The sequence below is a fragment of the Apodemus sylvaticus genome, chromosome 21 (assembly GCF_947179515.1).
Source record: "Apodemus sylvaticus chromosome 21, mApoSyl1.1, whole genome shotgun sequence".
NCBI classification, from domain to species: domain Eukaryota; kingdom Metazoa; phylum Chordata; class Mammalia; order Rodentia; family Muridae; genus Apodemus; species Apodemus sylvaticus.
The window spans coordinates 15,735,872-15,762,568 of record NC_067492.1 but is presented as its reverse complement, the minus strand read 5'-3'; the positions used below and the strand labels follow the sequence as shown (position 1 = coordinate 15,762,568).

At 42.2% G+C, this 26,697-nt stretch overlaps 1 protein-coding gene across 2 annotated transcripts in view; it reads right to left on the bottom strand.

The window, feature by feature from the left end:
- The window catches only part of Adamts18 (ADAM metallopeptidase with thrombospondin type 1 motif 18), a 149,560-nt gene that overhangs the window by 62,702 nt on the left and 60,161 nt on the right, over positions 1–26,697 (bottom strand). For both annotated transcript variants that reach the window (XM_052166686.1, XM_052166687.1), the window contains exons 4-10: positions 18,062–18,344; positions 15,741–15,934; positions 15,417–15,500; positions 13,469–13,628; positions 11,315–11,420; positions 7,105–7,242; positions 4,357–4,510 (exon numbers count right to left, since the gene is read on the bottom strand). In XM_052166686.1, the coding sequence (XP_052022646.1) occupies positions 4,357–4,510; positions 7,105–7,242; positions 11,315–11,420; positions 13,469–13,628; positions 15,417–15,500; positions 15,741–15,934; positions 18,062–18,344 (1,119 nt within the window). The remainder of the gene's footprint in view (positions 1–4,356; positions 4,511–7,104; positions 7,243–11,314; positions 11,421–13,468; positions 13,629–15,416; positions 15,501–15,740; positions 15,935–18,061; positions 18,345–26,697) is intronic.

The following is a 26,697-nucleotide window of genomic DNA, read 5'->3' as shown; positions in this document are numbered from 1 at the left end:
AAACGTTCCCTATACTCTTCCTTCTTTAAGCCCAATGTCAAATTCTTAGAGGCAAAACACCTAGAGGCATATCCTAATGCCTTCTAAGAGAAACAGTCTCTGAAATGAGTGGCACTCCAACATTCATTAGTATTCAAATGTCTTCCCCACAATTTCTATTTGGTTTCAAATTCTCTCAGTGGGTCAATCAATCTGGATGCTTGCACCCCAGTTATATGATGGGAATGGGGGCTACAGAACCAAAAATCAACTCTGGGGTGCACCTTTTTTTCTACTTATGTTCAGTGCAGGGAAATCACCAGCATATAAACATTGATTCCTGTGCTATGCTTTAGACCTCTCAATTAGCATCACCAGTTCAACTTGATGACCCAGTATCTATTTGTTTTTCAGTGTATAACACTGAGAGGGTGTTCCTCTCATCGGTTGCTATGGAGATAACCCTCTTTAGGTTTGTCTAAATGGCATGGACCACTGGGTACTGTTAGCAACTCATTTTCATGAACACTGCTTTTCCTTGGCTATGGTTTGAACCCCCAGTACCCACGTGTTGGGAGTTTAGTCTCCAGTATATCAGCGTTGAGAGGTGGAGTCCTTATCAAACAGGGTCTAGTGGGAAGATTTCAGGTGGGTGGAGATGTGCCCTTGTCAGGGCTTATTGTGCAGTGGTTTTCTTCTGATTGAAACATTCCCTCCTGGAGAGGGGTTCTTAGGAAACAGGAAGTGCAGGTAACTTATACATCCCTGAAATGTCCTGTCATTTTTAAGATCAGCAGGTTCATTCCCAAGGTTACACTGGCAATAATGAATCGCAGAGGGGAAAGAGATTCTTCAACTGCCCAAGCTGTTGCCAAGTTGTACAGAGAGCTCCAGGGATGGGAAGCAGCTTTCCCAAATGAGCACTCATGATAGGTGGACAGTCGTGTGGTATTTCTGTCTCTGAGTCACCCATGTACCTATAAGGAAACCTAAGAAACTCCTTGGGTCACTAAGCTAGACATGGGTGGAATGATCTCTTTGTCCTGTTGTTAGTGTTCCAGCTGGGGGAATGGGGCTAGAAATGTGTTTCTGGGGCAGGAGAGATGGCTCAGTGGTTAAGAGCACCGACTGCTCTTCCAGAGGTCCTGAGTTCAATTCCCAGCAACCATATGGTTGCTCACAACCATCTGTAATGTGATCTGGTATGTCAGAAGACAGCTACAGTATACTTGTATACATAAAATAAATACATAAATCTTAAAAGAAAATGTGCTTCTGACTCCCCAGAGAATTTCACACAACAGCAATCAAGGTATTTTTCCTGTGAGCCCAGTTAGTTCTCATGTGAGTAGGGGCACTGTAATACCTTGGGCCTGGCTCCACTATCTCCCTGTCTGGCCTAACCCTTGCAGTGGGATTCTTTTCTTTTAGACATGCTCTGGCCACGGACATCATCCCCATTGTGACACAGTTAGGAAAACCCTCACTGGAGCTGAACAACATCAGCGTAACACTGTGAACCACCCTGTCAGCTGTCACATAAAACAACCTCTTTTTCTCCATATGCAGCCCTGCTTTAGGACATCTGTCACACCCCTCAAACTGAAACATGGCGGGAAGAAGCAGAGATCAGTGGGGTTTACTCTGCAAAGGAAATGAGAGGTTGGGGGAAGAGGAAGAACGGGCAGAAGTAAAAAACAGTGTCAGACACCTCCGTCTTTATGAGAAAGTCAGGCACACTGGTGGCAGTGATGCTGATCACAGAAGGAAGAGATCAAGAGGAAAGACCTGCATGTAGAAGGATACAAATAGACTCACAGAACAATTTCACAAATTAGCCCGAGAACCATTACCTTCTCTTTACAGATATCTGCCATAGCTCCCAAGGGTGGAGTACGTACATGTGTACTTTTTATAAAAGAGGATTATTTTATTTTTAATCTCTCTCTCTCTCTCTCTCTCTCTCTCTCTCTCTCTCTCTCTCTCTCTCTCTCTCTCTCTCTCTCTGTGTGTGTGTGTGTGTGTTTGTGCATAAATATAAGTGCCCCAAGAAGCCAAAAGAGGTTATCAGATCTCTTGGAACTAGAGCACAGGAAGTTATAAGGATCCCAGTGTAGGTTTGGGAATTGTACTCAGGTCCTCTGGAAGAGCAAGAAGCACTGACCACTGAGCCATCTCTCTACCTCTATATACATGCTTATAACTACTACGTAACCCTGCCTTTCTAGGAGGAATGGCAAAGTTCATGAAGATTGAAGGAAAAAGGTTGAAAGAGAAAATAATGATGGAGCAATGAAAGCCTTGAAGATATGTGCAAAATATTTTTAATGGGATTTTATTATGCTGAAAACTGTGTGTGTGTGTGTGTGTGTGTGTGTGTGTGTGTTAGAGCACAGTAGAGCACTATGAATGACCATGAGAAGTGTGTCCATGACTCAGGTTATAAGCTAGATTGTCGAAATACCAAAGGCTAGTTCACAGGGAAAACAAACCCACACTCAGGAGCCATCGATCAGTCTCGCCTTCCCCCTTCATTGGCGTCTTAAACCGTCTCTGTTAACCCACTCTCTCCAGCTCTCTGCCAGACAACCAGGCAGCTCTGAGCCGGCCATCATTTCAGGCCTTTTCATTTAGAATTTCATTTCCATCCACTAGGCTTTGCAGGGTCAACGCAGGCTGAGATACCATCTTTTAAAAATATGATGTGGCACCAGAAAAAGATTAAGGGGAGGTACTGACACCTTACTCACTGCTTGAAACAGAACAGGCATGACCCCAGCGGAATGTGACTCACTCAGGAGCTCCCTTGTGTGTCTAAAGGGAACCATACTTACTACTAGCTCCCGTACTTACAATGTGCGCATATTCAATGACTGAGAAAGCTGGTCAATCTCAGGATGAAGTGAAGAGTTGAGATACCTTCTACAGTGAGTGAGCTACTCCCCCTAATGTAGTTCATCAGGCAAATTGAAACAGGTTTAAACTTGCTCCTTTTTTAAAATCTACCATACATAAACACTTGCCAACACAAAGCCCACGTGTCATGGAGGATATGCCCCAAAGATGCAGCTGTGGATTAGGCTTTAATAGTAGTGCTTTTTAAATTACATTAACTTATATAGCTCCCCGTCAAACTTGTGACTAGATAGATCCCGTTTCTCAAGAATGGACTTCTGTTTAATAGGGGAGTTCTCTTACTGAAAAGCAGAGAGCTACAGAGATAGCACACAAGTCATGACAGTGGCTGCTGAACTGTCAGGTGGAGGAAAACTGGTATCCAAGGAAGGAGGGGGGGAGGCTTAACTTCCGCGTAGGTGATTTGTTTTGTTTAGATTTCATCATTTAAAAGTTCTGTGGCTTTAGGCAAGCTGGATGCCTTCTCTGGGATGTAGGTGAAAGGGGAGCAATAACTTTTACTTCAAAGTGGTTTTGAAGATGGAGGTCAGGTGCAATAAATCTTTGGGTAGAATGCCTTTTGTAGGAAGGGGGGTCATGCAGAGACTGCGGGAATGGCGGTGGCGGTGGCAGTTAGGCAGACAGGAAGACTGGTTGGCTGCTGATGTGTGTTGCTATGGTGATGGAGAAGGAGCAACAGGGGGAAGAGGAGGAAGAGGAAGAAGATAAAGAATGGAAGTAGTGGGAGAAAGAAGAGGCTACCAACTTCTATTTCCCACACTTCATATCTTCCACCAGACACGGGAAATGAAGGAACTTTGGAAATAAACGAACTTTAAAACCATGGCACATTTTATTGGCATTGGGACTACAACGTTGTCAGGTATGCACTTCCTGATGGAGCACAACACTGATTCTCTTATTTCTATGTGCTAGAGTGCCAGAATGCCAGAATTTTGTATTTTTCTCATGTATCTTTGCTGCAATCTTGTTCCCCAAGAGTTAATGCGAAAACCATGCTGAGACCAGGAAAGAGGCAGTCAACTCATGGTATCAGAGGGAGTTGTCTGCTGTATTAGTATTCTTACACTGTGAAGGGCACCTGTTTATCAATGTAATGGAGATTTGAAAGCACCCCTCTTTACATGAGTGAGCATAAAGACAGCAAAGGCCTTGGTTAGCAGGAGCTACCATTCCCAGCTTTACCGTGAGGAAGAAAGTCTGCAAGGAGGAAGGGGAACATTTTCTTCCAAGGACACAGACAACTGGTATTTAAACCAGGCATGCATGGTCTATGGGGGATAAGCCCGGATAATTCATTGACAGGAAAATTACCACTTAATTATCATGCCAAACCAATGACATTTTGGAGATAACCCAGATGCTAACCTTTGGCCTCAGCAAGCCAAATGTTTATCCTTTGGGAAGGTACTGGCACATGGCACATCCCTAATGCAAGTTAGACATCACAAGGAAACATACCTTCATAACCCCAAGGCTGCACAGCTTGGCTTTGGCTCCAAATTGCCACTTACACTGCGTGTCGGCATCATAAATCTGTCCCGGGAGTTTGTCCGGATATTTATACTGTCCCGTTTGCTTGGGCTCATCCACCAGACAGCCGGCCTGTGGTGTACTACACATTGATAACACATCCTTATTAACGGCTCTGTTCATCTGTGACCTTTTCCATTTAAAACTGCACCTCTGTGAGGGCAGTCATGCAAAGAAACAGAATGTGCTTAGAGACACAGGCATGTGTTTAAAGTTTTTAAAAAAAAAAGTATGTTTTATTGCAAAGAGTGAGTCCCATCTAAAAGGCTGGAATGCATACTGTCATAAAGGGTTTTATAGGGGGGCTGGAAGTTCTGGCCATCTAACTAATGCACGCTAGGACTGGGTAGGAGATGGAAGTGTAAATATAAGGAAAATCTCCCTTCTTCAGTCTTATACCAACAACGCTGGACATTTTTTTTTTCTTACTGAGAGCCTACTGTCAGGTTCGAATTAGCTTAAGAAATTAAAACACAAAATAAGTCAGACACAAAGGATATCTGTCTTCATGGGGTTTTAAGTGATGGTATACTTTTTAAAGATAGGACTAATGAGAAGATGAGGATGTACGTTGTCTCAAATAAGCTTTACAAACAAAACCAAACAAAGTTATATCCAAAGAATAAAGGAGGTTCTGGTTGTGTGATTATAGACCTAGAATCCTAGCATTTAGGAAGGAGACATTCAAAGCCACCCTAGGCATATATAAGAGACCTTGTGTAAAATATAAGAGCACCCCATAAAATAAACTTTAGAATCAGGGGCAAAAGGCAGAAAGCTTCCTTGAGGAGTCTTGACAATGTGGTAAAGATATTTTTAACAAAATTATATTATTCTCAATTTATTCATGTAATCAAACTGTGCCATCGCTAAGAAGTTAAATAGTAGTGATATTAAATGCAAACTTGGAGTCAGAGATGGGGAGGTACTATCAACCATGCATCCATAATGACTTTGTATAATTCTTGTAAACTTCCTTAATGATTATGACTCCCACAAGGGCTGTTATGTGGCTGAAACAAGAAAATGTAATGTGCTTAACCCAGCAGCGAAGGTAATGTCAATTGCTGCTGTAGTTATCATAACTGCCCAAAGCCCTGAATTGAAGCAAAGCCAAGATGGTAATTTAATCCACATGGAGTTGATCTTGATTTATATTTACTGAACTCATCCTCACATGAAGTAGGAAAGACAATGTCAATCCCCAAACAATGAATCTACAATTAATATAAAAATGTATGGGGATGTGGGTTGTGATAAATCAGCAAATATCTCTCCATTTTTACTATGCTTTGGCCATTAGTCAGCTGCACGTGCGTATATGTAATCTGCGAATATTTCCAGCTAATATACAGTAGCACAGGTGTGAACATATCAGGAACGTCAGTTTGCCATGAAACTTCATGAATATCTGGTCAAAGGGGGAGCGATTAGAGCACACATACCTATGTGTTATATCAGATCTATGTGAATCAAAAAGATGGAGAGACGTGCATGCTATTAAGCACTGAGTTTTGTTTTGTTTTTTAAGGCTTACTCTGATTTTTTTTTTAACTTAAGTGTATGTTTCTCTGTGTGTAAGCATTTGTCAGAAGTCAGAAAAGGGCATCAGTTCCTCTCTAGCTAGAACCATGGACATTTAGGAGCTATCCAACATAGCTGCTGAAAACCATACTCTGGCCCTCTGCAAGAGCAGCAGGCAGTCTCAATGGCTGAGCCATCTCTGCAGCCCTGGGGTTCATTTTAAAAATATAAATCAAGGGCTGTGCTCTCCTAAGTTCTACAAGCTGGTGTGTTAGATTAAAATAATTAGTCACAGTAAAAAGGCTATAGTCTAGGAGTCCTGGAACAGAGAGAGAGAGAGAGAGGGGGGGGGGGGGAGAGGGAGAGGGAGAGGGAGAGGGAGAGGGAGGGGGAGAGGGAGAGGGAAGGAGGGAGGGAGGAAGGCAGAGAGATTGATTATGAATTTTAGATTTTAGGGTCAAAATGGATCTAAGTAAATCTTGAGCCTGCCGCATGCCGGCTGACATATATTAAGCAATTTATTTGTGTGTGCCTGGGTGTACATGTTTGCACATATTTGAGCTCCTGACCACCACAACCCAAGCATGAAGGTTAAAGGTCAACTTGCAGAAGTCAGTTCTCTCTCCTCCATGTCACTCCCCAGTATGGAATTCAAGTAGTCAGGCTAGATAGTAGGTGCACTTACCATATGGCCACCCTAAGGCAACATGTGGAGGGAATCTAGCCTAGTAATAGGACTCCAATATCTTAACAACCGGATCATTATACTCATCAGTGTCATTGTACTAGGAACTTTTAGTCTTTCTTTTCATTAAAATACCAAAAGATATTTCTATGGAGTATTTGCCATTTGGTTCATTGCCTTTATGGGCACTAGAAGTTAAACCTGGTGCTTTGTATATGTGAGGCAAACACTCTACTGATGAGTTCTATCTGTAAGCACACCTCCCCCCTTTTTTCTTTATTCTTCAGGCTGGCCCTGAACTTACATTCTAACCCAGGTTAGACCATTACCTTTCAATCATTCTGTCTCAGTCTCCCAAGTAGTCACAATGACTAGGCTGTTTACCAGGCCTGGCTTGAATATTTGCTCTCATAGCCACTGAATACTGCTACAGATGGACACAGACCCCAGGATTTTGTCCATTTTACCTGAGGAATTTCTTTAGATACTGCCGGCTACAGGAAGACCATGAGAACACCCCATTGTTTCCAGTCAGTGTGGGTGACATGATGTTGCCTTCTGCCTTCTTGCAGGGGTTACCTTCACCGTCGTGAACCATGCCAAAGCTGAAACAGAAAGGAAAACTGCCTTCTGTGAACCCATGCTCTAAGTTACCACCAGAAAAATGTGGGGAAAAACCACCTAGACTCAGCAGACCCAGGCGGGAGACCGGAATCATGACAAAATTAGTTACTATGAACTGCTGTATAATTTCTGCCGAAAAACTTTAAGAATGTTAAAGACTTCATTATTTATTGGCCACAAAACAGAAGAAGGGTTTATCTGCTAGGTATTTAATGGCTAGGACACCTTGGTCAAGATTTCTTAGGTTAGATCAGGAAGACGAGTCAGTAGTGAAAAACACTAGTGGCCAAACTCTTGACTATTGGAGTTCAATCCCTGGAACATATAGGATGCAAGAAAAGAATTAACTCCTACGAATCACACACACACATACACACACACACAGAGTACACGTGCACACACATACATACCCATATATACACTCAGATATGCATGCACACATGCACATAAAATAAAACAAGATGAGTAAAATAATAAATGTTAAAAAATGTTTTAGCTGTCTTAAAGTTTAGATGGCTCATTTGTAAAAATTAAAACTAGTCAATTTCTCCTGGCACCAATCCTAGAGCTATGGCACACAGGCTGAGACTAAGGAGGACGTAGGCACAAGAGAAGGTAATTATAAGCCCTTTATGGATATCTGCTCATAAAGCTAAGCACCGTATAAATATTCCCCCAAAAGATCATCAACTGATTAGCTAAACTCTCTAATTCAGATTACAATTGAATCACTTCATAAAGATAAAGATCTTTACAAAATAATGATGAAAACTGTTCAAGACACAGGAGAGAAAACTGGAACTTCCCAGAGCTCAGTCTGTTAGAGAACACTCACCCTGTTGGAGAACACTCAGCTTGTTAGCACTGTAAATGATTTCTGAATACCATTCTTTCTATGACGTTAGAATAATAAAGTCTGCTGCAGAAGGACAGTCTCACTTAAATGCATTATACGGTGGGCTGCAAAGATGGCTCAGTGTTTAAGAGCGCTTGCTGTTCTTCCAGAGGACTTAAGTGTGGTTCCCAGCATCCATGACATCAGGTGGCGCACAGCTACCCATACTCTGATACCCTCTTTGAGATTCCCTAAAGATCAACATACATTGACCCTAATTGATTTCAGGTATCCTTGCACGCAAAGCAAATGCATTGTCTCTTGTTGTCTTAGGAAGTGCTACAAAATGCTTCTGCAGCCATCTTTGGAAAATATTTAGGAAACAGAGCCAATTTTGTCATATCTCTTTCAAGAAGGGCAAAGCACAGAGAAATGTTTATATGAATTTATCATGAATTTAAACTGTTCTTAATCTGATCATTTAAAGAAATAAAATCTGCCTCTTAAGAGTCATTCGTATGGGCTGGTGAGATGGCTCAGTGGTTAAGAGCACTGGCTGCTCTTCCGAAGGACCCAAGTTCAAATCCCAGCAACCACATGGTGGTTCACAACCATCCTAACAAGATCTGATGCCCTCTGCTGGAGTGTCTGAAGACAGCTTCAGTGTACTTACATATAACAATAAATAAAATAAATAAATCTTAAAAAAAAAAAAAAAAGCTGAGCCATCTCTCCAGTCACGAAAAAAAGTCATTTGTATAACCAGTTATAATTCCTATGGGGAAAATATAATATTATTATATAGCTATTAATATATTATAGCTAATATTACTATATAGAAGTAGGCTCTAACAAATGAGGATGAATATATGATCTAGACATTTCTTTGCTAGCACTCTTTCCAATTTACCAAGCAAGTGGATGAGGGTGGCTGTATACTGGGTAGTTATCAATAAAGTCCCTGGGACTTAGAGGTGACTATTCCCAAAAGCATAGTTACTAATCTCAAAAGGCATCTGGCAGAAGCATCTCTGCATTCCTCACTCTGCTAAATTCAATCATTTATGCCTATCCAGGGAGCTGAGAGGATTTGCTGGAGAGACATTCTTTCTAAATACGCTAAAGCCTGTGAATGAAGAGCGAAAATTCCAGAAGGAGCGACGAGGAGCAGAGAGATTAAAGCCATTGTTCAAGGAGGGAAAGCGGCTTAATGAGAGCCTCACTAGAAATTCTTGGAGCAAAAGAAAAACCAATTTGAACTCAATTTTGAGTTTCAAATTTCTTTGCATTTTCAAAAGTACTTTAATCCAGTAGTCTTTTGGAAGATACTTTCTTTTCCCCCTGCTCATTTCACAAGTTCTCCTCGAATCTCAGCTTTCTCCTTCTCTCTGTTTCACCAACTTCATGTCAAAAAGGCCCCAGGCCAAGGTCTGATCTTGAAAATGTCTTCCACGTCTGCACATTTGGCATGTTCATGTGTGCGTGCACATACTTGTATGCACATCTGGAGGAAACCCAGAAGTTCAGCTCTGGTACAGCTCCTCAGGTTTTCCCCACTTTTGTTTTTGAGGTGGCATTTCTCCTTGGTCTAGGACTCAAGTATTAGCCTCAGCCAGGCAGCCATTGAGTATTGGACATCTTCTAGCCTCTGCCTCTCTCAGCCCTGAGATGACCAGCACCAACTCCCACACCTAGGCATTGAACTCAGACCCCAAAGCTTGCATAGCAAAGTCCTTACTAATCAAACTCCCACCTAAATCTTTCATAGCAAAAGCCTTACTAATCAAACTCCCACCTAAAGCTTGCATAGCAAAAGCCTTACTAATCAAACTCCTACCCCAGCATCCTTTCTTCCCTTACCTCTAATACCTCTCTTCCACCCTACCTGAAGACTATGGCTTGTTTTCCTTAACTAGTGTATTAGATTTGGGGTTCAAGATAACATCTATTTGTAAACAAGAATTGTTACATTCTTCTTAGCCAGTATTTTGAAAACTGAATTCATTGTATCATTGCACTAGTGGGGGTGGATTTACATGTTAGCATGATTAGTTTGTTTTATACAAAGAATCAGCTGTTTTCAAGGTGGGATGGCTTAGGCCTTTAATCCCAATACTTGTAAGGCTAGGGCAGGTGGGTCATAAGTTCAAGGTCAGCCCTGAGAGACTGTTGCCACATAATACAAGTTTAAAAATGAAAGGGCATGTGAGACTCAGTGGAAGTGAATGTGTTTAACTCTACAAAGGGAAAAAAAAAAAGCAGAATGGGTTTTAAATGCCTTCACCAAAGCAAAACCTTAATGGAAATAAATAACTTGGGAGGCAAAAGAATCAGATGTGTAACGGGCAGTTCATTTGCAACCCCAAAAACCTTAACATGTGATATAAAAACAAACCAACAAAAACCAGACATCAGTGATTGGTCTTCATTGAATGTGCATGTGCACATGAGTACATACGTATGATAGAGATCAGGCCTTGTGTATCATTCTTTAGGTACCTTTTCCCCCTTTACTTTGAGGCAGTATCTCTTCCTGCCTTAAAACTTGTCAAGTAGACTAGGGTATCTAATCAGCGATCAGGGCTAGTATTAGGGTTAGAGAGCTGTTTCCATATGGCTAGGTGTGGTGGTCTGAATGAGAATGGTCCGTCCCATAGGCTCATATATTTGAATGTTTGATCCCCAGTTGGTAGAACTATTTGGAAAAGACTACGAGATGCAGTCTTATTGAAAGACTTGGGCTTTAAAGTCTCAAAAGACCATGACAGGCCCAGACTTTTTCTCTTTCTGGCTCCCGCCTACAATCAGAATCTAAACTTTCAGTTACTGCTCCTGGGTCATGTCTGCCTGCTGCCATATTTCTTGCCATGCTAATCATGGCTTATGCCTTTGACATGCTTTCTTCTATAAGATGCCATGGTATTTCTTCATGGCAATAGAACAGAAACTAAGACATCTGAATCACAATCATGCGCCATCATATCTGTCTATTATTTGATGTGCGCTCTTCGGAGCTTACATTCTTACACTTGTGTGGCAAATAGTTTAGTCGCACTGAGTCTTCTGTCCACCCTGAAACCCTTTCAGAGTCCACAGTTTGAAGCTTTGTACAAGATGAGTCCCATGTCATTGATTAGATCAATAATAATCATTAGAGGAAGGCCAAAGGATTACTTGGCCAGTTTCCATAGAGAGTAGTGAATTAAGAAGCCACTCACTTGTGCCCTGACTCATGCGCAATGGTGAAGGCAAGGCCAAGTCCTGTGTCTTCATTGATGGTACAGCTTCGGTATTTACTGCACATCCCACTGATAGGAGCAAATCCTAATAAAAGATCAATTTCAAATATTAACACTACGTGGTTATATACACATAGAGTTTAGTGGATTAGTAAGTTTAGGGGATTTTCTTTTGCAGAAGACTAATAAATACCTTTATTGTCACAAAAATGTATATGACTTATCTAAGTTTACTATTAGAGTAAGAGAGATTGATATAATGACAGCTATACCCAGGTACAATGTTAGCTTAAGAGTGTCTCTACTGTCTAAGGGTAGGATATACTTTCCAGCTCCTTCCTGATCTTTCTCTGAAGCAGAAAACACAAGCATGCCCAGAGAATATGTACAGATCAGATTAATTTTTCTCCCATTCACAATCTGGTAAGTGTCTTCATTCTCCAAAGTTACAACCCTGAAAGAACAGTTATACAATCATTCCCATCATCCCTTGTTTCTATCTTGATCAACCTTATAGCACATAGATTTTTTTTTCTTTACAGCTTTGAAAGCTAATGTCCATTGGAACATAGCTTGGTGGCCACATAGGCTTAAATACATACTTGTGAATTGGATGCATCCACCTCAATGCCAAGCCATGAGATCATCTGAGAAATCGAATATGCAGGCACACATATGTGTCCTGGGAGACATTATCATTTAACTAATATGTTACTTATGACACATGACAAAGGTAAGGGAGGACTGTTGACTAGGTGCTACAGGTCACATGATGCTAGATAAGGAAAGAAGACTTGGTTAATATGTGGCTCACAGTGATGCTGACTTGGTACCTAGCTGGCTGTTTCTGGTCTTGCTTCCAGTCTTACCTATTTAGGGCCTGACAATGTAAAAACCCCGTATTTCCTAATATATGGTATTTCTAATATATGTTTAGAAAACACCATATATTGTACTATATATAAAATGTGTGTGTCTACATTTCGAATTAGAATCTGAGTCTCAAGCCACTCAATCAATTTGCTTTGGGCAGCACAGTCCTAGGCCAGGATATTCACAATGTGCATGTGAATGTTGAAGCCTGCATAACAGGCTCCTTAGAGTGACCTATGAAGCAGATCAGGGACTGATTCCTGGTGGCATGCTTGCTGTGTTTAGGCCTTTGTTTACACATTTGTCTGCGGTTGTCTCCTCAGCATAACTTCATTAGAGAAAGCTTCACTCATTGGTTTGTGCCTGTCTGCAACTGGTTTCTCACTAACATAGCTGATGGGAGTAGTTGCCACTTTGCGGAACAGAACACATTTACTATAGAGCCCTCTACAGTAAAAGTTTGCAGATCTTGACGTGAATAACCCAATTTGTCCAGAAATCAAAAGCTCAATTCCTACCATGGGCAAATACTCTGGAAATACAGCAGGCAAGTGAAAAAAGATACTGTTCTTATGCTGGATGTCTTGTGCAGAGAGAGAGAGAGAGAGAGAGAGAGAGAGAGAGAGAGAGAGAGAGAGATTGATTGATTGATTGGAGTCCTTCAAAGTCAAGGAACTTGCTAAAGAAGACACCAATGACCAGTGAGTGACACAGCGAGGTGTGACATCAGTCAACGTTTCTTCTCCAGCTTCCTAATTACATGGTCATGGTCCTTATGGAATGACCTAAAACATGTTTAGTCAAATGACTGTCTTCACTTCACTGATCATCAGCTGAGGCAATAAAGAAAAATACCAACTGACTGATACACAGATGCCCCACACCACTATGAATCCAGTAAAGTAGAACACATTTCACCATGGAACAAGGAAGCTATTCTACAATGGAAGGAGTTAAATACAGTGAAGCACCACATAATGACCTCAGTAGACAGTGGAGGGTTTATTCAACAGTGGTCCTATAAGAAAATAGTGTCTAGGGATGTCACAGCCATTTCGGATTCCATGAGTGCGCTCTGAGATGGCTTCACAGAAACATTACCAAGTGGTACAGTTCTCAGAATGTGTGATGGACAAAAAGTGACACATGAGTATATCATGTCCCTTTGGTGAGACTCAGAAGGGCCATGAGTCCATTAGAAAGTTGTCGTCCTGTCCTCCCAGCTAGTAGGTGCACATGCGAGATCTGGGCATACCATACCTAGAGTGTCACATGGTTCGTTCTTCCAGGAACAGATGTCAAATCCCGTGAGGAGGATGGCGTGGTCGTGCCTCTTACCATTCTTTCCCACAAGGGCTGACTGCCACTGACAGAAGTTATTTAGAGACTGATCTGCGTGGTGATTGATCAGCAATCCTCCCTATGGGAAAGGTGAAGGGATTAAAGAATGATGATTTTGCCAGAGGAGAGAAGGTTGAACCATTGTGGCTGTGGAGGCAAATGCAGAAGTATCATGTTTCTAGGGGAAATTATCAGTAGAAAAAAAAAGTCACTGAGCCAAGCTCTACCAAAAAAAAAAATCTAGTTTAGGTTAATATAAATCTTAAAGTAAGCTTGAATTTTCAGTATGTACTTTCTAACTATGTTGTAACAATACAAGTTGTTAATTTTTATACATTTATTCACATTGAAGTTTAACAGTTTCTTCAATAAAGTGTGAGAAAGACAACATCCATAATTTACTTCTCTGTGAAGTTTGGTACTAAAAAGACCATAAGCAATCAATAACACAATGTAAATCTATCAAATGGAAAACCATTCACTAGGCTCTCAAGAGTAAGGGATTAGAGCTGGAGAGACAATGGCGCAGAGGTTAAGAGCACTGGCTACTTTTCTGGAGAAGCCACATACAATTCTTAGCCTGGCATGACAATTCACAGTTGTCTATACCTTCAGTCCTGGAGGGCCCGACACACTCTCCTTGCCTCTGGGTGTACCAGGTACACCTGTGGTGCACATATACACATGCAGGCAGAACACTCACACAACCAAATAAAAATGGAGAAGACAGAAACTATCCTAAAGCAGTCATTTTTTTCAAAATCTTTGACTAGGCTAAACCAATGAGTTGAACCAAATCAAATGTTTTAGATAATAATTTTGTCAGTGAATCAGGATGCTGCTGGCTTCAGTATCCTTGAGCAGTTGGTGAGTGGCACACTAATGCCCAGGTGCTTCCCAAACACACACACACACACACACACACACGCACACACATGCACACACGCACACATGCATGCAAGCTCTCTCTCTCTCTGTCTCTGTCTCTCTCTCTGTCTCTCTCTCTCTCTCTCTCTCTCTCTCTCTCTCTCTCTCTCTCTCTCTCAAAAATTTCAGGATAAAAACAAAAAGCTCAAACCCCTGTAACTCTCGACACCTGGGCAATTAGCTCCCTTTCCTTCCTCTTCTCTCTAACTCTCTGCATTTCACATTCTTTATTGGGGTTGGAGGTGAAGAGAACACACCTCGGGGGCTTTGAAAACTCATCTTCCTGATTGGTGAGATCACAGGGAAAGACCCAGCTTCCAGATCCAAATGCTGCAGAGCAGGGAGCACTGTGCAATTTAGCACGTTATTATAGGTTCTGCTTTTGCAATTTGCCCAATCCCTGTGTTGTGCCCCTCACCATAATCAATCCAAGGCAGTTTAAGGCTCCTTTGTTTAGTCTTTGTCATTCCTAAGTTGGTGCTTAGGAGACCATAGATTTACTGCAAAAAATTTATGATGGATTCCTTCTGGTAAATTCACAAAATATGCTTACATATCCAGCTTGGTGTTGATTGGTATATCTGAGCTATAAAGCTCAACTATCCCTAAAATCTATGACTTAATTAAGCTTTATTACAAGGACTAAATATATAAGAATACTTACATTTTGTATCTTAGCAACATGATATTTAACATTTACATACAACTACTGATATATCTATGAATGTATTATCTAGATTAATCTATAAAGAGTTGTTTTGTGATGATTTAGCTCAATTGATAAGTCTCTTTTAGGCTACACTTCCCCTGATGAAATGGTTAGCATACTTTCAAAAATGAGATTCAAATGACCATTTCAGGCATTGGAACACAATAGGTGTTCAACAAATGCATCCTGAACAGCAAAACAAAAGGATGAATAAATGAAGTCGCCACTTACAGGTTCTTCTTCCAACAAAATTAGGCTCACAACCACAATGTTTATGTCGCTTCCAATGGTCCCATCTTTGAACAGGCTAGAAACCTGTTGGGACAATTAAAACCACATGAAAGTGTTTTAAAGGCACAGTTGTACATGGAAAGAATCCATCAGACATATTGGTATGGGTGTAGGTTTCAATCTAACCAGACACAAAAGTGATTTTTTTTTTCACAATACAAATTTTTCAATTAAAAAAAATGTGCCTAAGCATGAGTCATTCCACCCGCATAACGAATTCTTTGTCTTAGGGGTATCAAGAGGGTTCCTAACAGTGTCCCTTACCATGTTCATGACCGTGAGAATGTATGTGGTGATGTCATCCTTGCCGTGCTTCTCCACCATCTTTGCATCTGCCACCACGAGGGTCTCCACATTGAGACCCTTTTGTGACTTTCCAGCTGATCGTCTCGGCCTCCCGGTGCCTCCGTATTCATCAAAGCGCAGGTAGGCATCCTCTGCAGGAGGCTTGGGGGCATCTGTGGGAGACAGAAGAGCAATTGGGAGGAAGATCAGCAGAAGAAATCTGGGTGACACAGGCTGAGAGATGGAAAAACGGGGAGGTGACACTGGGTGTGACTGTTGTCACCTGCCCTGGGGCTCTGCACCTGAGATTAACTCGACGTCTCAGCATTGACTGAGACGATGCTTTGACGCACGGATGGGTGGGCTGATGGACAGATCGGTAGATTCAGAAATGTTAAAAATGCTCAGAGGGAAGTAAAAGAAAACAAGCTACAATTTTAGTTGGCAGAAAATGCAGGGCAGTAAACGCCAATGAAGGGGGAAGGAAAACCTTATTTTTACCCCTTAATGGGATATATTGACTCTGTACTACCAACAACCAAAGGAAATGGCTGGCAGAAACACTACCCTGTATAAACGCCTGTGCCAGCTCCTGTTTGTGTGAGGAGCCCTCATCTATCTGTGTTGAACAGTGTAGGACCTGATTGCCATCTGTGTCTACCAAAGGTGAACAAAAGGATCTGATTTTTTATCTCATAAAAAAAAGAAGAAAAGAAAATTCAACTTGGTCCCTGAAAGAGTTCAAATATCTCTAAAGCAATGAAGTATCTAAAAAAATCTATCTTTCCAGCATTAAATCTTAGAAAAGCTACATACAAATGAAGTAATTCCAATGGAAATTCTGTTATTGGAATTGACACTGAGTTATAAGAGTAAATTAATTACCTTTCCAGAATATAACATGAAAGAGAAGATCCAATCTCATGGTAGTACTTTGTTATATGGTTTATAATCGAAGATGATAATGTTTTACATGTTAGAGTTAGATTAAAAAGTTGCTGTAAATTGTTTTAAAATTTTGGTTATTTTGTTAACAGATGTTATGACTGGTGTGTGTGTGTGTGTGTGTGTGTGTGTATGTGTGTTCCACACGCACATACATGCATGTGGAAGCCAGGGTTGACAATGGGTGTATCTTCCTCCATCAATCTCAATCTTATACATGGAAGCAGGGTTTCTCAGTTGAACCCAGAGCTTGCCGATTCATCGCATCTAGTTGCAATTCTCCCAACAGATTCCATTTCTACCTTCCTCATGTGTGGAGATTACAAGGTATTTGAGGGGAGGGGAATCTGGCATTTACATGGGTGCTGGGAATCTGAACTCTGACTCTCATACCTGTGTAGCAAGTGCCTCATTACCCTAAGGAGCCATCTCCTTAGTTCTTGCTTTTGATTTTTTTTTTTTAATTGCAGAATCTCACTTTTAATGGCAGCCTGGACTTGACTCTCCTACGTAGCCAAAATGGCTTCAAATTCCTGATTCTCTTGCCTTCTGCTCCAGAGTCCTTGGATCACAAGCATACATCACAATGTCTGAATGTGTTTTGAATGTAGCTGGAAAACAAAAATGGAGACGTATTCTTGGTTCTTATCTATTGGACCTTGCTGGTTTAGAAAAGAGCAAAAGAGACTAGAAAATTCAGGTTGGCTGGTTTGGATCTTTACTGAGCATAAGTAAGGCCCTGGGCTTGATCTGAGCTGTGGAGGAGAGGAAAGCAGGTTTTTGGTTGTTGTTGAAACAGGAGCTCATTTTGCAGGTTAGGTTGGCCTGGAACTCCTAATTCTCCTGTTTCACCCTTCCAAGCACTGATATCATAGGTATCCACCACCACCGGCTTAGAGGACATGCCTAAGAGTTCCTCTGCTCACTGCCAGTCCCTGTCAAGAGCCAATATTCCTGAGAGGTTGCCTGAGAAGTCTCTTCTTTGGGTCTCTAGAATTCTAGAAACACTCAGCTGTGAATTTATTCCCAGTTTTCTTTCTCGCTATAGAAAGCTGGGTACCCTCCCTAAGATTACAGAAACTAAAACAAGATTGAAATCTTTGCTTAAAACTGGGAGATGCTAAAAAGTTCCCCTCCCCCCAAAAAAAGACCTGTATGTCCATCCGTATCTTTCCTAGTTGAAGCTAGGAGAGCCACTCCTTTAGCATGGGGTCCACCGGTACTCCTGCCAGGTGGCATCTGAGAAGAACCTCAGCGCAGCCTCACAGGCCAGCCATGTCAGCGAGCCCAACTGCCCCCCAGGCTACCCATTGAGGCCCTCTTCAGAACAGGACAAGGAAAGTCTCCTTACATACATTTCTTGCGTCGTCCACAAAAATGCTGCTTTTGCCACCTTCGATGGCTGTACTCTGTCTCTTGGCTCTGGGAGGCAGGGAGAGTGTGACTTGGGGAGTGGCCAGGATATGTCCGCTGGGAGCCAGGGTAGTCTTGGTACTGCCTGACCCTCTTCTCTGCTGTCCTTTTGTACAGGACGTGAGGATGGTGGCCTGCAGGTGAGCTGTAGTTGTGTTCCTGGGCCAGCAGCTGAGGTAGCGGCGAGATGAGGAATTCCTTGTCCCGTGTCCTTATCAGACCTGACTAGAGAATCCAAACACAAAGAGCACACTCAATGACTCTGTGCCTTGCCTTTTCCTGGGTTGGTTCTTGGCATCTTTGCATTGATTACTTCCTGTGAGGAGGCACTGTGCATAATATTTGCTGTTTGCCTTTTTAAAATCACATGTATGTGTGTGTGCATGCATGCATGTGCGTGTGCATATGTGTGTGATTCATGTATGTGCACATTCATGTATGTGGAGGTCAGAGGACAATTTATAATAGATAGTTCTCTCCTCCTACCACATAGTCCCCTGGGACCAAATTCATGTTACCAGGCTTGGTGGCAAGCACATGAAACATGCTAAGGCGTCTTACCAGCCCTGCCTTGTAATGTTTTCTCTGTACTATTACACGCTGCTGTTAGAATTCCAGTTTTACACAGGAGACAACAAATGGCTAAATGGGATGGTACTCTATCTCTTAAATCTATGTTAATCATGGGGAACCCATCAACTGTATTTTTTCAGATATATTTTATGGTTGTAGAGGGTTCAACTCCAGGGCCTTACACATGCTGATTATGCCATGTATCCTTAGGCTATTTGGCTAGGTGGTCAATATTTCATGTTTTTATTGATTTATTTGTATACTTATATGTGGTATAGATAAACATGGTTGTGCACTTGTGCATGTGTGTGTGCTTGTGCATGTGTGTGCTTGTGCATATTCATGTGTGTATATGTGTGCATGTGTGTGTACTTGTGCCTATTATGTGTGCATGTGTGTAAATGTATGTACTTGTGCATGTGTGCACATATGTATGTGCTTGTGCATGTGTGCTTCTGCACATGTGTGTGCTTGTGCATGTGTGTGCTTATGCATATATGTATGTGTGCATGTGTGTGCTTGTGCATATGTGTGTTTGTGCATGTGTGCTTGTGCATGTGTGTATATATGTGCATGTACTTGTGCATGTGTATGCTTATGTATATGTGAGTACATGAGTATGTGCTTGTGCATGTGTGTGCTTGTACATGTCTGTATATGTGTGTGCGCTTGTGCATGTGTGTATATGTGTCTGTGCTTGTACATGTTTCTGCTTATGCATGTGTGTACTTGTGCATGTGTGTTTTTGCACATGTGTATGTATGCATGTGTGTATGCATGTGCCTGTGTGTATGCTCCATGTATGCATGTGCAGGCCAATGAAGGAGGATGTTGGGTACAGTCCTCTGAGAACTGGAGCAAAGCTTGTAGCCAGTAAGCCCCCAAAATCTTCCTATCTCCATACGCACAGTGCTAGATTACAAGTACATAAAGCTATACCCAGGTTGTTAAATGAGTGCTAGGATTTGAATGTGGGTCCTAATGCTTCTTGAGCAAGTACTCTTACCTACTGAACCATCTCTCCAGCCCCTAAACCACTGGTTCTCAACTGTTCTAATGCTGTGACCCTTTAATACACAGTTCATGCTCCGGTGACTCCCCAACCATCAATTAATTTCATTGCTACTTTAAATTGTAATTTTGCTATTGTTATGAATCACAATTTAAATATCTGTGCTTCCTGATGGTCTTGGGCAACCCCAAACGGCTTGCTACCCATGAGGGACCACTGCCCTAGACTGATGATGTGTTTTTGAAGGAGCGAGCTAAGGGATGCCCTGCTTGAATGGCTTTGACTGGCAGACGCCGCTGAGACCTGGATGGAGTAGTGAATCTGAAAACAGCTCCTGGCTTATGCAGTAAGAATGAGGCTTCCTCTATCAATTTCCTAAGTGCTAAGACCATGAGAAGACTTAAAAGAATGGCTGCGAGAAGAACCTCCAATGGCCTCTAAGTGGAGGCTGTGCTGTATCAATAAAGCCTCACTCAGGACGTCATCTGCTGGGTACACATCCACTCAAGGCTTCCTTGAGTCCCCATGAGCATGCCCACTGGGTCCAGGCACTGACTGAGGCCTGCAGATGTGCTGCCCCTTAGCACCAGTGGGACTCTCAGACATGGGGATGTTCTATCACTGCTGCTGCTGCTTTTTTGCTCTATCCAATTTATGGATCTGTGCATGAGGCTACCTTGCCTTCACATGCAATGAGGGAGACTTGGACCTGCCTTGACCGCCTTGCAAGACAAGGCAACAACAACAACAACAAAAAAAAAATGACTGCAGTTCTTTGTACTGTGTAGACTGTAGACCTTCTATCATACTCAAAGAACTAACACATGCTCACTGAGCACCTGCTGTGTGCCATACAATGGACAGGACACACCACACAACAGTGCAAGGAAATTGCAAAACACGGAGTTGGCTGGTTGGGTAAGTGGGGGTGTTGGAGATAGGGCAGCTCACACAGAAATACAAAGTCAGCACCTCTTCTGGGCTTTAGGATGCAGTGGGGTGGAGTGGATGACGGACATCAGAGTTCAGCTCTCTGTTAGAGACCAGCTTTGCTGTCCTAAAAGAAGCCCCAGAATACATGATTTTGGTCCTGGTTTTTTTCTGTCCTATCAAAAGTTTGCTGACTTCTGAGTGGTTAAATCACAGATATTGATTTATCCAGGGCCCGGGGACAAAAACCAGATGGCTCCATTCACCAGGCATACAACTGGGTGCCTAAATCCTTATCCTTTCTAGGCACTGGCATTTACAAAGGGAACATAGAGACAATAGAAAAGGGACTACATTCATCTCCTCCTGGAGAATGTGAGAGGAGAATGAATACTATTACAAAGTCATAATTGGGCTGGGGAGAAAATTCAGGCATCAAAGTGGTAGCCATGCAAGTATGAAGACCTGAGTCTGAGCCCCAGAACACCAATGAAGACATGAGCAGGCTTGGCGCCACACCCTTGGCATCCCAGCAGAGAGAGGAGTATCCCTAGGGCCCATTGGCTGGCCTGCTTAGTGAGCATCAGACTGGCCACCTAACCTGCCTCAGGAAAGGGGATGGGCGACTTCTGAGGAAGGACAGCTGAGATTGTCCTCTGCTGCCACATGTGTGTGCATAGATGTGTACCCTCTCACACATGAACACACAAATACCTAAAGACTGAACAAGCAAAACCCCACCATTCCAGAAACATTCTCCATGCTATCCATCAGACAAATCCCTCGGACAGACAGACATTGGCTGTGCTCCCCCACCCCTAAACCCCCACCCTACACCTAGTTCAGGTCATGCGTCTAGAAACTTCCATCTTTCATCTTGACGCCTTCTACCTAGTCCCTGACACTGCCTGGAATTCTCATTAAAGATAAATCAACATGTATAGCACTCTCTACCATTCATAGGTCGCTGGCTCCACAAATCCCCATAGTTCCTACTGGCTTCGTCGGTCCCGTCTCTCTCCATACCTTCCTCAACAGAACATCTTTTTTTTTTTTTTTCACTTTGAACTTCTTTCCCACAAACTGGCTGTTTCATAAGTTATGTTCTTCCTTTGAAATCTTCCAGTAACTTCTTTGATAACCCCCAGTAGGTGTCTCGGACCCATGCACATTACACCAGAGCTTCCTCGAACTTTCTTCTTTAGTCATCCAGGTGGTTAGTGGAATGTTGCAATGCTACGGGCTGGGGTCTCGGCTGCTATGTCACGTCTTTGGAGAAGCTCTGATGTCCCTTCAGAGAAGGGGACTACCAACAGGTAGTCCTTCCAAAAGCATCACAAGCCACACCGTCTGATGTCTTCCCATCTCTCTCCAATGAAAGGAATAAAATCCAAGTGTTTCCGTAGCTAATATAACATATCTGTTAATAATACGGACCACACAGGAAGCCCCGTTGTACTTGGCATGCTAACCGATGACCAATATTTGTTTCTTAGTCAACAAACGTGTGTGTGAGAGTGGAGACTAGGCTGAGGGCAGGCCATCAGGAGAAAGGAAGGAAACCAGGCTTGGGAAGTGAAAGGAGATCCCAGCTCCAAGAGCAGGAGGAATCCTGGGTCTCCGCTTCCTGTGCAGAATACTCTCTCCTCCAAGCCACACTGGCCCCTCCTCTAAACTATGCGTAGACAAAAGACACCATTGGCAGCCCTCCCTAGATAGGCATTACTGAATGAAAAACAATGCCTCAAAAGTCCTCCACCTTGCCCCACTTCCTTACGTGGTTTTAACTAATATCCTTAAAGTCCCGTAAGTGCCTGGACCGGACTCGCCAGTTTGGAAGTTTTCTTTCTTTCTCTCTCTCTCTTTTTTTTTCCTTCCTAATTCACAAAGACTCTAGGCTGCTCAAAGGCAGAAGGGGCATTTCTATGTTGAGACATAGACAAACTGGTCATCAAGAGGCAGGGCAGAAAGGTGTGAGCGGCTAACTGGACAGGGGGAGGGGGAGGGGGAGGAGCTCTTCTCCCTGGAGGCTGGTGGAAGCGAGGATGACAGCACAGGGGACATCATTTGCTCTGAAACAATGTTGCCTTTATAAAGAGACATTGTAAGTATGGGGATTAAAATAGCAACATTCCCCATGATGTCCTTCCCCGGCTTCAATTTTCCACGAGTCTCAAAAAACCCTTTTGCACTAAAAGAAATGCATGATGCCCCCTTAAGGGCAGGGGTTTTATCGGTACCAGATTTAATCCCATCAAAGGCATCCCTGGAGCCTTCCTTTAATCCCAATTATCAAGAAAGAGGCTAGAAAGGGAGGGGGGGTTCTTAGCAATCCTTTGAGATGTAACTTAAAAGACACCCAAATTGAGTTTGTGGGTGCTGTTCAGACACTTAAGTGGGACTCCTTAAAAACTCCACACCCATAGGAGTAGGCCTTACCCCCTGGCCCCACATTACTTCTATTTGTATCAATCTCCATACTTTAATCTATGTTAAAACATTCTCCTAATAAATGCCCGCTGTACTTTCTATTGGGTCTGAAATGCTTTTCTATGCCTAAGTCCAGACTCCAGCTTCTCCTGAGTGGACATCTATGAAAAGAACCCTGCAGGCCTCTCCAGGAGGGAGTGTAAAGATGTCCCCTGCTGACTGCCCACGTCAGCTGATGGGCCTGTGTTGGGACAAACATTGGTCCTACACACTTCAGTTCAGTAGGAAATGTCTAAAACAATTCTTCATCACGATAGAGGGATTGCATTGTGCTAGATAATTAAGAAAGGAGAATCTTCTTTCCCTGGAATCTGATGAAAAGCAATGTAATTTAAGCAAAGACACAAATTACAGTTTAAAAATACAGGCACGGGGCATCTAAATTGAACCATCTATGTCTTGGGAGTGTGAAGCCTTTTATACTTAACTAAATCAATGCCACCTTCTGCCTAAATATGGTGAACAAGGTGGATTGTGGTCCCCTGTGGCTTCTAATTCAACAGTGTAAACACACACACACACACACACACACACACAGAGGAAGCTTGAAGATATTACAAATGAAAATAAAATATTCATTAGTGTGCAGGATACAGTGTTTCTGGGAGAGAAGACTAGGATTCTACTGGAAATAACAAAGAGTTGGGGGCGGGGTGGGTAGGGGTTATACACAAGGCAAGCTTTTCTGAGGACAGTGATGTTCATTGAGACCATAAGGTATTTCCTGATCCAGGCAGAGAAACACTGGACAGAATGCAGGGATGGCCTCACAGAACTAAGGAATGAAAAAGTGGGGGCAAGCTGGAAGGCTGGGACCAAGGTGACCTTCAAAGCCAATAAGACAGTCTAGGTGTCCCTGGACAGAGAGAGGACAGAAGAGGGCTCCAGTACGCTGAGCTGGTGACATCATAAACCATGAAAGGTGAAGAATTTGTCAAAATAACAAAGAGATAAGCAAAACAAAATGGTATTAATCAGGAAAAAGAAAGATCAATACCCAACTGTCTCTTCCCTCCACTGAGAAAAGCAGAGATGGTGGCAGGTATGGTGCCCCCTACTGGGCTCTGCAGAAATACCAGCATGCAAGGTGTGTTCTGTCTCAATTGTAAAGAGACAGGCTAAACCACTAAATTTAAAAATACATCCTAACCATAGGCCACTATACTATTTTGATACCTTATTCTTTTTACTTTAGATTATTAGTATTATTCAATAATTTTTTTAAAACCTTGAGTACTTCATTAGTCAAAATGAAAACAGTTCTTCGGTCCAAAAAGAAAGAAAAAGCAGCAAAATAAAAAAAAAAAAAACACAGTATATTGGTGGTTAAATTAATAAACGTGTGATTAAGATAATAAATATATTAATAGTTCTTTTAAGAGATGCTCATGTTTCTAATCAAACCCTTATTCAATAAAACTAGCTGTCTATATATATGAATATGAATATATATTATATTACATATATTTCACACATGTAGTTTATATATTATTTTTATGTTTATAAATATATTATATATTTATGCATATTAAATATTCAGGGAAAATATGCATTGCTTTCTCCAAAGATGAGATTTCAATTCTCTTGGAAGTTCTAAAGACAAGAAGAAAGGAAAGACTCCTGATAAAGTTATGGTGACTGGGAGCTTATTTCATTTTTGAAAGCCCAGTGTGAACGACCTTTAAGAGTAATGAAAGCCAGGAAGTTATAAGCTCCCTTTTCAGTTTGTATCCCTGGGCCTTTAGCTACGCACCCTCCCCCCAACCCAAGGACACCCTAATGGACTAATGATGTGCTACAGCTGAAGCAGAGCTACGGACGAAATGATTGCATAGACCTGGATGAAATGATTGCATAGACCTGGATGAAATGATTGCATAGACCTTAAACAAATCTCTTGAATGAGAATACTAGCAGCTCTACTGGCAGTATCATTCCCCCTTAGTTTTTACTGAGTAACTGACAAGAACAACCAGACGGCTCCCAGAAGGCTCGCCGGAAAATATTGGTAAAGGCCTACCAATCATCTACCTCTGTAATCATCATCAAGTTCATTTTCACTTTTTAATTTTATCCCAACCAGAATCACTTTTAAAATGTGGTTTCTTCGACAGAGATGGTCTTTCCTTTAACTTGTTAGGATTGTATTTTATATGTATGGGTGCTTTGCCCCTATGTACACCGCGCGTGTGTGTGTGTGTGTGTGTGTGTGTGTGTGTGTGGTCCCTGGGGACATCAGATCCCCTTGATTACAGTTACAGATTGTTGTGAGCTACCATGCGGGTGCTGGGTACTGCAGCTGGATCCGCATGACTAACGAGGTGCCCTTAGGCCCCGGGCCAACTCTCCGGCATCCTATATGGTCATTCCTTTTAAAGATATATCATTTTATCCAAACCATTGTAGTAAAAATTAGATAACTGATTCATCCCTGCATAATATGTCTAGTGCCACACTAAAGGCAATTTCCTAGGTCAGATTAAATGAAAGGCTTAAGAAAAAGTGGTCAGTATTGAAACAAAAATCTGTGATTTGGAGGCAGGGAACAAGGAAAATGACAGAGAGAAGTACCGGTCTGAGGAGCAAAAGCTGCAGCAGTCTTCCACGGAGGACAGCCTGTGGGATGGAGATGTTTATGGATTTTTGTCCAGAGGCAAGAAGATTTACGGAAGGATTTGGGTGGAATGACACAGACATTCCGGAAGATTATCAAGAGAACGGCAGAGCTGAGAGGTGACGTGGTAGTGTTGCTGTTCCCTGGATGGGCTCGAAGGCTCTAAGCGTCTGCTGCTGTGTTTAGTATTTTCGTCTCCTAAACAGTAGTACCAGAACTCAGAGCTTCCCTGAGCGAAAAAATGTTGATCCTTAGCCACAGTGTGCTATGCCACACACACACACACACAAACACACACACACACACACACACACACACACACATTCTTGTTTCTGGACAAAAATCCATAAACATTTTCATATATATATACAGAGAGAGAGAGATACAGATATACATATAGAGAAAGAGAGACAAAGACAGAGAGATAGTGGCTCTCTCTGAAGACATAAATCCAAGGAGCTGAGGAACTGTGATGAACTGATTCACCATAAACTGTTTACTAAATCCCAGGAAAAAACAAGTGGCTCATCTGGACCACTGCTTGGGCCAAGAAGAGGACACCTGCTGATATTATGCCCTGAGATGACCAACATGGGTAGCTTACTGCATTTTCTACAAAGTACATTAATTCAAGGAGATCTAAACAGAAACTCTGTCATCCATACATGCAGAGGCAATAGGAAAGATGCCCTGGACAGACGCAAGGGTGTACACATGTATTCCAAAAAGAGATGAGATATCCAAGATTCTCTGTTGTTGTCAACAGGAAAATATCTCCTGTACTTTTGGGAGGAGGCAGGGGAGTATATATTTCAACAAAATATTACCATTTCCCATCAATTCGTTTATCTCAACATTCATGGGATAGACTCACAATACTATTTAGGTGGAGATTAAGAATTTCCAGATTTGGGCGCTGGGGAGAAGTCTTCATGAGTGAAATGCTTGCTGCCTCAGTA